General features: G+C 41.1%; 1 protein-coding gene across 1 annotated transcript in view; it reads right to left on the bottom strand.

The window, feature by feature from the left end:
* The window catches only part of acsf3 (acyl-CoA synthetase family member 3), a 45,528-nt gene that overhangs the window by 5,396 nt on the left and 25,166 nt on the right, over positions 1–14,966 (bottom strand). Inside the window, exons 8-9 of the mRNA XM_030724617.1 lie at positions 2,144–2,278; positions 1,697–1,808 (exon numbers count right to left, since the gene is read on the bottom strand). Coding sequence (XP_030580477.1) covers positions 1,697–1,808; positions 2,144–2,278 — 247 coding nt within the window. The remainder of the gene's footprint in view (positions 1–1,696; positions 1,809–2,143; positions 2,279–14,966) is intronic.

Raw genomic sequence — 14,966 nt, 5'->3', positions numbered from 1 at the left:
ACCCGGCTAAATCACCATGGTAACTTATGCTGAACACATACAGTAACCTGGTTGGGAGCAGGTTATGTTCAGAGTTTTGAACTCGCCTGGAAGTGTCACGTTTTCACTGATTCGTTTATTTAGAACATGTTTTAAGCACGATAGAAATTCTGCTGGGGGAATGCATTTTATATGTGCACAAAGTTAAGCCGTATCTTACTACTAAAACCACTGAATGAAGTGCAAACCATGCCTCACATTGGCACAGGAGTGCGTGCATATTATTCAGAAAATGTATAAATGTTTCTATGCTATCTTCTAATCTGCTAATCTAACCAGCAATGCAATACAGACTAGTATTGCATTGCTGGATTTACAGCTACTAGAACGCAGAACACACACAAATACCTGTTCAATCAAAGAAATTAATTTCACTTTAATCTGCCGATAAACTAAAGTGATTTCCACGTCTCCTTATTAGGCTGTGAGACAGTAACATTTAATGTTTAAATGTATCCAGTTTAAAGTTTCACAGCTCTAACATGCAGCCCTCACCTTAGAAAATAACAGCAGCACCGAGAGCACATTCAGTGATAAAATAATTAACTTGAATTAAAATGTTTATTTCACTGTGCTGTGCGCTAAATCAGATTATCAATTTTCTGCAGCATTAATCTTTGTCCTTTCTGCAGCAGTGTTGCATTTCACTGTTATATTTTTTTATGTTGGCGTGGTGGTTAGCACTGTTGGCTGACAGCAAGAAGGTCCTGGGTTCAAATCCACCATCTGGCTGGGGCCTTTCTGCGTGGAGTTTGCATGTGCTCCCCATGTCTGCATGGGTTCTTCTCTGGGTACTCTGGCTTCCTCCCACAGTCCAAACACATGCAGTTAGTAAAGTTAGGTTAACTGGTGATTCTAAATTGCCCATAGGTGTGAATGTGAATGTGAATGGTTGTCTGGCTCTCTGTGTTAGCCCTGCGACAGACTGGCGACCTGTCCAGGGTGTACACTGCATCTTGCTGTATGGCAGGATAGGGTCCATTTTGCTATGTTCTTAAAATGGTGATTAAAAATCAAGAACCATCATCTGATCTTGTTTCTGATCAGAGCAGGTTGATAAGAAAGTTGATAACCACCCGTTATCTTCAACTGGGGTTTTTTGTTTTGTTGAGCCAGCTAAGGCAAAGAAAGCCTGGCTGTGTTGAACTTCTTCATAGTATACCCCTCAGATTTCTGTAAAATAAACTGGAGCCTGTCAATATATGTAACCTGTCAACATTGCATATCAAGATAAAACTTTGGCATCACTTTAGAAATGGTTGGAAAGCAGGTATACAAATAGCGACATTCACCCTATGATAGCTGGCAAAGGGTCCGGTCCACCCTGTGACCCTGAATGGGATAGCAGGTAAGAGAATGGAAGGATGGATTCACATAATGCATACATTTGGCTGCTCCCTTATTTGCTTACTCCCACATCAGGTAGCTCTGCATGTTTGATTTGGCAGTGTTTACTCTGCATTTCCTTCCTGATGCACCCCCAAAGGGATCTGTGTCTCCTTTCGGGATCAAACCAAGGATCTTTCACTTGCTATGTAAATGTGTAAACCACTACACTACTGAGCCACTGGTTGGTATGCACATAACAAGAGACAGAATTCATTGTAAAACTAGCAAAAACAGCACAGAAAGATGTTTAGCTGAACTTTACAGTTACCTCGCCCAGGTTTTCAATTCTGGCAAAGTCAAACTCTTCCCCTTCTTCAGCTGCACCACAGCAGTGACTTTTTGACCCCATGTGGCATCTGGGGCCCCGATCACAGAGACATCTAAGATTAAATATGACAAAAATCAGACAAGCTGTTGGTCAAATTCAGCTAATTCTTTTCTTTTGTCTTGCAGGTCAGTTAAAAGACACCGAGCCATTTGTTGATGAGTTATCTTCAGCACACAGCTGCTGGAAATCAAGTGTGACATAATGGTTAAGATGCTGACTCTTGGCTTTATTTACATGATGTTAAATGCCTCATAACTAGGTGAATATATACCTATATAGAATAGATACATGTCTTAAAGTGTTGCCCTAATGTTGTTGTTCACATGCTGCATGCCATATTATCAATGAAACTTTTTACCACTTACAAAGTCTACCTGAAACTCTTACCCATGATGTCTGGATGAGCCAGAAGGTGACGCTCAACTTCGAGTGCGCTGATCTTGTAGCCACCACTCTTGATGATGTCAACACTGGTGCGACCCATGATCCAATATACGCCATCTTTATACACTGCTGTGTCTCCTAGAATACAAATACAAGGAAAATTCCTGTCATATTTTTCTGGAACGTCATTTCTAAAATGATCACATGCAAAAGTATTTATTTAGAGCAACTTACATTAAATATATATAATCATCAGCTTATTATCGTGCTGTTCACATAAGGGGACAGTCAATTCACTCTAAATAACTAAAAAAAAAAAGCTGGGATAGGCTGATAATTAACTAAATAAAAAAAATGTAAGTAACATCCTTTTAATGACTAAAAAAAGCAAATTTAAAGCGCGTAAACTTGTATGTATGTGTGTCAGCAAACATGTGTGTTTGAGACACAGAAAGTCAGAGTGCAGTGGATGGATGAGTGTTTAAGTTACCCCATCCTCCAGGCATACATCCTCCACAAACCCACACACACTCACACATAAGTTTCTGGGGGGCAGGTGTGGGGGGAGGTGAGTACAGTATGTGGGATGAGGGGCGCAGCTGCACCCGGGGATGACAAACTGAGGAAATGGGTCAGTATGGATGAGTGGGGAGAGATGCGGGAGAGAAAAATGGACAGAGGAGGGAAGGAGAGAAAGCTAGAAAATAAGGATCAGGAAGATGTCCTTTTGCAGTACTGGGAGGTGATACAGAGAGAATGAACTTAAATGTGTGAGTGCGTGAGACACTGTGATGAAGGTCAGCGGCAATTCAAATATGCACAGTAAACCTTTAAGCCTTAAAGCCAGCTCTGATGTTAAAGAACAAAGAATGCAAATCTGATGCTTTTTCACATGCTTCTTGTGACAACTTTTCCAGTCTTCTAATCTTTGTCTTGCTCAGCTGTGTTTTTCCCTTCTTGGTACTTGGTAGGTGGAGTTGTGAGCCTTGTTTGCACAAACCACATCTGAGCTGAGCTGAGCAGAGTGCAAAGTGCATAAAGGACTACCATCTGGGCCACTTCTTTTTCTCTCCTTGTGTTCCTTGCCTCTTTTAGGGCCATCCCTCGTGTGCCTGTTTGATTTGCTCTTCGATACAAGACACAAAGAGCTATTTACACTCAGCCCTCCATTAAACACACTATTGACTTCCACACTGCTCATATATATCTCATAATGAAGTAAAAGTATTTCTGCTGTTTTGGTTCAGCAAATAACATTTTTTAAAATCATAATTCTGAGCTCTTCATTTGCCTGCTTCAAAATAAAGCAGGGTAATTTGTCCCCTTCTGGCTCAATATGGGTATAAAAATTGTCACTGTAAAGTTGCTAGGCAAACAGAAACTCCAGGAAATTACTGCTTTCTGCCAAGAAACAGTCCTCTCTGTAAATGTAAAAATGCAGCCTCTTGATTTTAATCTTGGCTTTTTGTTCAAGCAAAAATTAGTGAGCTTTTAGGTGCTTGTAGACAGATTTTGGTATTTTGGACTAAGACTGTCATGAGCTCAGATTTTCATTACATGATTATTATGGCCATATTATTATGGATATTATTGTGATAGCCATTGAAATCTTTAAATTATCATGTGTTTAAGGTTCACACAGGGCTAGAGAGCGATTAGTCAACCCCTGGTGACCACTGGAGTTAGTAGGGAAAAATCTGCAATTTCTGACTGGTTGGCAAATGGTTGCTGGCAGTCGTTGCAAAATTGATTGCTAAAACCTCAGCCACGTATGCCTAGAGATGAGTCAGTGAAACCCCCCCCACCCACCGGCACTGTTCAGGAAAAATGTGTATTCCCTGCAAGTTGGCAAGTTATTGCTGGAGGTTGGTGGCAGTTGCTAGGTGAACTTGGCCACTCATACCACGTTTTGACTGATGAGGTGCCGGTGTTCATGCCAGCGCTGGTTCCAATGAACCAGCGACTGTGCTTCCACTGCGCTTTGTGAGCTGATCCTTTATGTATGAGTGTGGGCAGTTCCTCGTCTGGAAATGGAAGCTGAATGGTATAAACATGGCAGAACACGCTCCCCTTTTGCAAACTTTATTTCTTGTGCTGCGAACATATTTTACAATCCAAACAAAACTACTGCAGCACCTGTGTGCGGCACAAGGTATACACAGACAGCGATTACGAGCAAGACGACAAGTACGCACTTCGCGTCCCTTTATCTGTGATATGAACTGATACAAAGCAGCATGTTCAGCCTCAGCGCCCAACCTAATTCACGGCCATGAAAATGGTATCGCTTTTCTCACCTTGCAGTGAAACAGTGGTAGAGATGGCAGAGTCATGCCTTTCTGCTGCTTGCATCACACGTTCTTGGTTGTAGACCAGGTAGCTTGCAGTGCTGGAGCTGAACCCGTTTTTCAGCCGAGCACTGTGAGTTTGCGGTGAAAAAAAACGCTGAATGGTTCAAGCACTTGGCATTGGCACCCTGGTGCCGGTGCCGGTGGAAAAAGGGCCAAAGCGATATGCAATGCTGCACTAGAAACCTCCTTGTGATTGCTTTGGTTGCTAGCAGGCTGCTGTGGTTGCCAGGAGTTTGCACTGAACACACCGACTTGTCTGCAAATGCTTGCAGTGTTATAGTTTTCGCTTCCCCAAGCATGCAAGGACAGCGTGCCCCACAGAGTCTCAGCGGGAACTTTCTTGTGTCACCTTTCTGTGCAGACTCATTTATGAGGTACTGTACTATCATATACCACCTGCATATGTGCCCTTCAGGTAGACTCCGCACCTGAGACTTGACAAAAAGGACAACAGGCTACTAGTCCATAGTGTCCACAGCATCTGTAAGTCAGTATACACCCATCTTTAAGGTGCCATACCACCAGATAACTTTGCTGAATTACATATGATGTTATTACATGTGTATTATTCACATATTGGTATTCTTTTTTTAAACATCAAAGTTATGGTTAACACTTGCATACCATGAAAACCTTATTTTTAAACACAGACATGTTAGTTGAACAAGAACCGGCAGAATGGCTAACTGGTTGTTGGCAGTATCTTCATATTGATTAGAGACTGTCAGCGGTTTACCTCTCAATAAAAAAAGTGAATAACTGTATTTCCCAAAATGTTGAACAATTCCAAGGTACGTGATTTCACTGGTAAGCTTTACACAGCACACCTCAGTATTTCAAAAATCCAGAGCACTGCTCTGTTAGGAACATTTAAGGCAAAGCCGCATGTGTTTGAAGACTCCACGCCTGAAAAATATGGAGTCAGTAAAAGAAAACAACTGCACCTGCCTCACCTGGAATCAACATGAAGCATTGTAGGAGAGGGATTACATTTTGATGGTGGTCTGTTTTTACTGCCATCTTCCACCTGTCCTCTATTCCATCATTTAGTCTCATTTGTTCCATACTCTAACCCCATATCCCTCCATCTGTCTCACCTATATGTCCATGTTTTCAGCTTCTCCAGCTCCAGTGTCAGACAAACACAAACAAACTATGTTTTCTTATGTTTTCAAGTCTATTTTTATGCTTCATTTTTTTCCCTAACTACCTCTCAAGCATCTCTCATCACATCTCCTGTTTCCTTCTCTCCACCTCTCTTCCTGTCTCCTCTTCCCCCCACCCCCTTGCCTCTCCACCTCAGCATCAATAGAGGGCCCATCTGTTCCCATACATCATGCACTTCATTTCAGTTTATTAGCTGGGATAAATCATAAATATTTCATTATACATCACGGGCGGCTGTCGCCTGCACACCGACAATTTATCACCACTGCCCTCTCTGCCGGCTTGCCACGGCGGCTATAAGCTTTCCAGTCTATTAAACAAGATTGATACAGTGTGTAAATTTAGATATTGGGAATTTCTTCACAGACCACTGCTCCGCACTGATAGGCCAGGGTAACAGGAGGGAGGAAAGGGGGGACGGAGCGAGAGGGGGAGAAAGTAGAGAAGGGGGGGGGGGGGGGGGGGGGGCTGCTGAGGAGCTGGTTGGGTGTTAACACCACTGTCAGAGTAGTTACAGTTTCCCCTCTTTAAGATGAGGGGCAAAAGAAGAAGAAAGTGGAGGAATAATTTGGTTACAACCATGTAGCTCTCGCATTTTATGCAAATAGATAAGAGGAAACGAGCAGTTTACATGCACACTGATAAGCCGTTTGTGTGTCTTGTGTGTACGTAAGTGTGTGCAAATTGAAACAGATAAAAATACAATAAAATCAGTATATCAAGCTGTAGCGTCAAGGAAGAGAAACAGCATTAACAGAGCAAACTCTGACAAAAGGGTTGAAAAGAAACACTCAGACAACATAGTTGAATTGAGTTTGAAGTACTTATACAGGACTCTTTGACCTTGTCTCTTTGAGGAGAAGGAAGTAACGAAGGATAGAACAGCATGTTTGGAGAGATGCACAAGTGGGAATAGCGATTGGAGAACACAGACTGATAAAAGAGGAAAGAAGGGCGGGAGAGAGATTGTTGGGAACTATGTTACTAGGACGTACATTTACACACAAATATACACACACGCATACTGTATGTACTCACAGAACACATGCATACACACACACACGCACACGCACACAATCACTACTTCAGGCATCAGAGACTCTCCGCCATTATGTGTTATGGCGTCTGAGGCAGATATGGCCGAATGGCTTTCTTAATTAAAACGATAAGAAGCCTAATTGCACTGGGCTTTCATCTCATTCTGAGGCATTAAAGAAAGTGAAGGCACACAGTGTGAAAAAAAAGAAATAAAAATAGATCAAGAATTTAACTGAGGATGGAGGGCAGAGGAAACTTCCAGTGTCTTTCAGAAAACAGAAAATGATATTAGTTGGTTTTTACAGAAACAGCAAAAATAAACACTAAATTATTTCAAACCGTTAATTCAAACTAGCATTATGAGGAGACTGTGTTACTTCCAACTATTACAGTAAGGCAAAAATTGTGTTTGTAGGAATTTCCTTTGGAAGGCGACTCCTTTCTTCTTAAAATGAATCATATTCATTCTTGCTGTGATATTTTCTTTACAATAAAAAAAATAAACCCTTGTTAGTGATGTTCTTGATAGATGCCACGGGAAACCAAACGTATTATCATGAATAAACTGGAGGAAAAAAAAAAAAAAAGAGGAGAAATGAGGGAGATCAACAGTTGTAAAGTTCACTCAAAAATTATAAAAGCAACTTTCATCAGTGAACGTAAATTTACAAAACATTTTTGTGCTGTAAACCATTCTCTGTGAATACAGATGAATTCTTCAAATGCTGATGCCACTCGAGAAAAATAGCGAGCTAGTGTATGTATTTAAAGGTATAACAGTTTTTTTTGAGTGAGTGCAAAGACTCATGGGAATGCAGAAGTCTAAGAAGTATTAAGCCACACCTTTTAATCAGCAAATTATTTAATGCTAATTTCTTGGGTTGGCCTGGGCCCCTTAGTTTTAGTGAAAGGAAATCTTCTTTACTTCGGCTTCGGCCTCAGTCACATGGGCCTAGAGACTGGTTGGCAACCCCTTGGAAACCTCTGGTCACTAGGGAAAAACACATTGTCTTCCAAAGTGGTTGCTAGAAGTTGGTTGCAAAGAGGGTACTGCACCACAAACCTCAGTGTAATTGTTTTGTTCACAATCAGATTGCTGGGGTTGCCTGTAGTTTAGTTTAGGATAGTTTGCAGAAACCTCTGGCTACCACTTACAAGTGGTTAATAACATATTGTGACTGGTGGGTGCCAGATGGTTGTCAACAGGCCTCTCTAGGCCTGTGTGACTGATGCCTTACCAAGATATTTTAGAGAATTCTTTGCTTCCAACCTTGTGGGAAGAGTTAGGGAAAACTAGTTTAGTTGTAGATAACTGTGGGAATTTAAAAATACCAGCACAACGTTGGCAGATCTAGCTGTCAGTACTTTTTGCTAGAGGTTTACTAGAATATAGCATTAAACAGCAATACAATGCTTTATATAAATGGGAAGGTAGACATTTACCAGCACCACAAAGTGTATACTAATGTGTGCCAGTATATTTAACTCAGTTTTCAGCAAATTCAACATTTAGTTGAACTTAATGCAGTGTACTCAGGCTGGAGCTTGAATTTAATCCAGAGAGGACAGGTAAGGCTCTCCTGGCTGCACAAGGTTGTTGTCTGTTTGCCTCTCTCGCTGAGTACCCACTCAACAAACACTCACCGCTAACAGGAACGCAGAACGGAGGCTCCACACTCAGAAAATGTGACAAGATTCAAAACTATCTTCTATTTTTAAAACTTTTTTTCTAAATTATTAATCTCCTTCATCAATGTTACCTGTGCCTTATGTACTTGTGTAAGGACCCTTTTCCACACAACAATCCAAAGCTACACAATGGCACACAGACTGAGTCTAGACATGTTACTTTTCCAAGACCAAAAACTTGCCAAAGAAAAGGTCAGAATGTGACATATGACAAAGGCCAGCATTGCAAAAACAGTTCAGCCTGCTGCCACTAGCATCACTGCTAGAGGTGCCGGGAATGAAAGAGAGAGACAACTAAAATTTCACAAAAACAGCTTCTGTGCAGGTGACAGAAGTCATCTATTAGCTTGCCAGCACCTTCTAGCCCCATAACAGATTTCTGCTGCTACGGGAATAGACAGAAATAAATGTTTGTAATTCAGTGAGGTTTGAGTGCGACCTTGGTCCAAGTACCATGCACTCGTGTTTGTGTGTACACCCCTCTCAACCCTCGAGATGTGGCTGGCATTTCACTTCCTATAAAGTGTATAAAATGAAAATGTGTTCACATTCACATTTGAGCCCATTCTGGCTTGGACTTAATACTTTACAAAAGGAAAAAGTACACTATAAAAAGTACATTATCGGTCTTGGGTAGGTGTGGAACGAATGAGTGAATGAATGACTATTAAAGACATCCACAAACTCAAATGGGTGCTTCAAAGTATAAAGCCTTTTGTGAATATGGGATAAAAAAAATGACAAACAGACCCACAGTCGCTCAGTCTTACTCTAAAACCAGCATGCCTATAATTGCCATCAACAATTCCTTGTTACATAGCAAGTATTTGATTTAAACTGATCAGCCATGGGTTACTTCAAAACTAGAGTTAACTATCATGCCCTTTTCCACCTCCATGTTTTTACTCAACACCAAGTGGCTTCTGTGGTCAAAGTCAGATATGACATTAACAATACCCCCCGACGACTGTAAATTAATACTGAAGTCATCCATACTATGAAGGAACATATTCTTGGCTTTCTCTCAATCAGCTTCATGGGGTAATCACCAGAAATCGTTTTCCAACAGTCTTGAAGGAGTTCCCAGAGGGGCTGAGCACTTGTTGGCTGCTTTGCTTTCACTCTGTGGTCCAACTCATCCCAAACCATCTCAACTGGGTTTAGATCAGGTGATTGTGGAGGCCACGTCATCTGGCGCAACTCTCCATCACCCTTTTCTTGGTCAAATAGCCATTACATAGCCTGGAGGTGTGTTTGGGGTCATTGTCCTGTTGAAAAACAAATGATGGTCCCACTAAGTGCAAACCAGATGGGATGGGATGCCATGTTGCTGCAGAATGCTTTGGTAGCCATGCTGGTTAAGTGTGCCTTGGATTTTGAATAAACAGTGTCACCAACAAAGCACCCCTATACCATCACACTTCTTCCTTCGTACTTCACGGTGGGAACTACACATGTAGGAACCATCCGCTCACCTTTTCTGTGTCTTACAAAGACATGGAGTTTGGAACCAAAAATCTCAAATCTTGACACATCAGACCAAAGGACAGATTTCCACTGGCCTAATGTCCATTCTTTGCGTTCCTTGTCCTGAGCCATTCTCTTCCTCTTGTTAAGAGGAAGAGACAGCTGATGTTGAGATGTGTGTTTCACTTGAACTCTGTGATACATTTAGGTGGGCTCTTATCTGGGGTGCTGTTAACTTGCGGTTTCTGATGAACTTATCCTGTGCAGCAGAGGAAACTCTTGGTCTTCCTTCCTGGGGAAGTCCTGATGAGAGCCGGTGTCATCATAACATTTGATGGTCTTTGCGACTGCTCTTTAGGATACTTTCAAAGTTCTTGAAATTTTTTGGATCGACTGACCTTCACTTTTTAAAGTAATGATGGACTGTCGTTTTTCTTTATTTACTTGAGTAGTTCTTGCCATAATATGGATTAGAACATTACCCAAATAGGGCTTTTCACTGTATACCAACAATACCTCTTCACAACACAACTGATGATCTCAAACACATTAAGAGGGCAAGAAATTCAAGATATTAACTCTTGACAAACCACAGCTGTTAACTGAAAATCATTCCAGGTGACTACCCCATAAAGGTGACTGAGAAAATGCCAAGATGTGCAAAGCTGTCATCTAAGCAAGAGGTGCCTACTTTGAAGAATTTAAAATATAAACATTCTGGTTTAACACTTTTTTGTTTACTAAACAATTCCATATGTATTTCTTCATTGTTTTCATACTTTAGAATTAATTTACAATGCAGACAATTTTTAAATAATGAAAAACTACTGAATGAGAAGGTGTCCCCAAACTTTTGACTGGTACTGTATCTCCCGTTCCACCACCTTGGCTGTAACAAATGGTTATTTGAATTACTGTTCCCATCTCATCAGCTCGAAACATCCTGCCTATTCTCCTCCAACCTCTGACCCAGAGTACTGCTACTCAGTGGCTATTTTCTCTTTTCAGACCGTTCTCTGTAAACCCTAGAGAAGGCTGTGTGGGAAAATCCCAGCAGACGAGCAGTTTCTGAAATATTCAAACTGGCCTGTCTGGTACCAACAACCATGGCACATTCAGAGTTACTTAAATCCCCTTTTTTCCCCTATTCTCCTGCTCGTCGTCTTGACCATGTCTACATGCCTAAATACATGGAGTTGCTGCCATGTGGTTGGCTGATTAGATACTTGTGTTAATGAGCAGGTGCACTTAATAAAGCCACCAGGAAAAACAAAATCCATCCATTCATTTTTGTTATCTTAACAACAAAAAAAATGACCTTTCCTCATACTAATGAGGGATCCAGTACACTTTTTTTTTAGGATGAATACATTTTATCATTTAAAGTGGTGTTTTTTTTTCTTCACAGCATATAAAGTTCATGAAAATATCTGGTCTTTTAATCTTCTAGCCCCTACCACTCCTACACCAGATATGGCAGAATTCAACTTAAGATTGGTGGTGTAACTTACAGTTATGTTCAGTGGCAGTAATTCTAGCTTCATACAAATACAGAAGTGGACTGATGGAATAGATAGTTCTGTAACTGATGTAAAATCAGGTTCAAGTGGGATGTTTAAGGTGATTTAAATACATAAATTCAAAGTCACCTCGATGTCCTCATAGTGGTAAATTCAACATGATGTAAAGGTGACATCTTTAGCTGCCCTCTCTTTGACCTGCTGGTACCATCTTCACTATTTACCAGCACCAATCCAGACAGGCTGCTCTGTAGGTGATACATTTGATTAATTTTAATTAAGTGTCCTCGAGCTACACCGTAGTCCAGTCCTCTGCATATAAATTCTGAATGCACCTAGGTATGGCGATACAAACTTTAAAAAAAAAAAAAAAACATAATAAATAATTTCAAAAATTACTCCAAAGCTCAAAAGTGTTTTTCCTTCTGAAATTTTTTAGAGATGTTATTTGACAGACATGGAGTGTTTACACATGCCTCTACATGAGCATCACTGAAGTACCGAACATGAGGCTGAAGAGGAGATGCTTCTCCTCTGTGGGAAGGTACAAGTGGAGTCAGAGTCTTTCAACCCATTCAGCACAACCTAAACTCTTACACTGTGGGTCAAAACTAAGTGCCCTCCATCACCGTGGAGAGGAGAGCCTTATCTGCAAAAGATGAGACAGGTCTAAATGTGTCATGCCTCTTCAGAGAGTGACTGTAAACACTTAGCATATATGAATATTAATGTTCCACATTAAAGCCCCAATGCCTAGATGGAAGTCTTAATGAGGATAAATAAGAGACAGCCAAGCACCGAAATCTCAGCTCTGACATTATTTATCATCCTTAACTTTTGTCACAGCTCCTTTTTTAGTAATTAATATCATACAAGAAAGCACTTTGCACTTGGATGAGTGATCTAATTTGTTTAATATAATGCAATTAAAAGAGCTTGAATTGCTTTATGTTAATGTTACTGATTATATTCCCGGCTGCACTACTTTTCCCAAAGCAGATAATAGGCTGAAGTTGAGGACTGATGTCCTGTCTCAGATCTACCATGTTCATCAAGGAATTTGAACTGCTGTTTACATGCATCCGCACTGCAATGAATCAAACCAAAGACACACTTTTGCCTTTGGTACTTTGGAATCATACCAACTCTCGTCTCTTCGCCTTTTCCCAGAACAGATAAACGAACAAGAAAGAAAAGGAATCAAGATGTTAGTGGTTCACATAATATGCTGTTTATTTACCTGCAACTGGTATTAATAAAACAATTGCCAACATGTGTTGACATCTCAAATGTAAAGTTACAGGGATGGCTGTTTGAACAAAGCGCGGGGGGTGGGGTGGGGGAAGCGGGATGTGTTGGATGAGTCCCATAGGGAGTTCTGACATTGGAGTTAGGAGGACACAATGTGACTTGGGGTGAAATATGACATTGGGAACGCAAAGAGAGAGATGGAGGCAGAGAAGAGGAGAGAACAGCTGGAAGCAAAAGACCAATGCACAAATGACTAGTGAAGGCTCTGCAGGATATGAGCCACACTCCTGTTTGTCTGACTGCTGAGAATTTCCCCTGCAGACCTAAAGCTCACCTTTAAAGCTGAGGTTACATCTCTCTTGGTTGCGCGCGCGCGCACACACACACACACGCACGCACGCACACACACACACACACACACACACACACACACACACACACACACACACACACACACACACACACACACACACACACACACACAAAATTAAATGTGTCCTAACACTCATGCTTGGTCAAACGAGATTCTGTTTGATGCTGATATGTATATAAAAAAAAGTTTTGCATCATAATACAAGTATGAGCCATTTGCCTCACATTAAAAGTAAGACTCTCATTAATATCAAGTTATTTCCCAATAATGTAGTACATGAACATTACCAAATGAAGATCAGACTTTAATAGAGGGAGAGGCAGTAACATAACAAGACCATCATGAAAGACAGCCTGCCTCAAAAAACTGATGGTTCTACAATAACTGTTTAGCTGCTGATTGAGGGCTGAGGCTGATGGCAGACTTGGAAAATCTCCAAGTAATCCACTCTTGTGAAAAAAAATGTTTCAGCTCCCCAAAAATCACCTTGGAAAAAAGACCTATTTAATTAAATGCTCAGCTCTCTATATGGTAGGTCAAAGCCATTACTAGTAAAAACATATTAATATAATAGATGAATAGATCCATCCATCCATCCCTCCTGGGGAACACCAAGGTATTCCCAAACCAGCTGAGAGATACAATCTTTCCAGTGTGTCCTGAGCCTCCTCCCATTTGGATATGCCTGAAATGCCTCACCTATGAGATATCCAGGAGGCATCCTTGTCAGACTGGCTACTTTCCTTTTGTGGAGCCTCAACTGAGTCCCTCCCAGATAACTGAGCTCCTCATCCAGTCTCTAAGCCCATACACCCTTCATCTCCACTGCTTGCATCCAAGATGTAATTCTTTTGCTGACTACCCAGAGCTTGTGACCACAGGTGAGGGTAGGAACGTAGATCGAGCTTTAAACCGACAACTTCATTTTCAGTGTATGGACACCACACCAATCCATCTGTCAATCTCCCACTCTATTGTTCCCTCACTCATGAATGAGACCCTCTTCCACTTGGGGCAGCAACTTATTCCTAACCCGGAGTGGGTACTCCACCCTTTTCCAGCATGCCAATCAGGACAGACCCACAACATCCAGAGCCTTAAGAAACTCAGGGAGAATCTCATTCATCCCAGGGGCTCAGCCACCAGATGTTTTTTTTTTTAACTGCCTCGGCAACCTTACACCGAGTGATGGCGAGTCATCTCCCTCCTCCCCAGTCCCAGAAGGTGTGTCAGCGAGATTGAGGAGCTTATGGAAGTACTCCTTCCACCACCCAACAGTATCCTCAGTTGAGGTCACTGTACACAGTGTGGGAAGCTGTTTCCCCTCCTGAGTGGCAGATCAAATTGATGTTGTTATACATTTTCTTACAAGCACAAGCCCAGGAGAAACTATAAAGAAAATACCAGAAAAAAAATAACATATCCAGAAAAATGTAATAGCCTATAATTCCTTAGTGGTAGCTTTGAGTATAGTAAGAGTTTACAGCGAACTGGAAACACAAACAATTTGATCTAGTTTGCTACCACCTCTCCAGTACAAACACACGCTAAACGAATAATAATCCACAGACTCAGACGTGTGAACAATTCAGCATGTACAAAAAAAAAAAAAAAAAAAGGCCAGTGATTGGGTCAGCTAGCAGTTGACTAGTTTGTGTGTTTGCGTTTAGTTACACAAGAACAACGTTTAAACAACTCGTTAAAAAAAATCCGTCTTTGTATTTCTGAAAAGCTGCTGGGACCTCATGCAAGTTGCCCTAATAAACACCTTTCACACAGTCTCTTCAGTTATGTAATTAAATAATTTAACCTCTGTGGGGCTAATAGTCAGCCTCCAAGCACAGTTTTATCCACACTGCTTTCAACAGTACAGCCAAACTTCGTATTAGTGAAATGAAAAATTCAGAAACAGCTAATGCTTAAGCTTCTCTCTCTTCCCATGAGTTTTTACTAATTTATGTATTCATAAA

The sequence above is a fragment of the Archocentrus centrarchus genome, chromosome 3 (genome assembly GCF_007364275.1).
Source record: "Archocentrus centrarchus isolate MPI-CPG fArcCen1 chromosome 3, fArcCen1, whole genome shotgun sequence".
In the NCBI taxonomy this organism is placed as follows: domain Eukaryota; kingdom Metazoa; phylum Chordata; class Actinopteri; order Cichliformes; family Cichlidae; genus Archocentrus; species Archocentrus centrarchus.
Note: the sequence above shows the minus strand (reverse complement) of the source record. Positions and strands in the feature narration are given on the sequence as shown.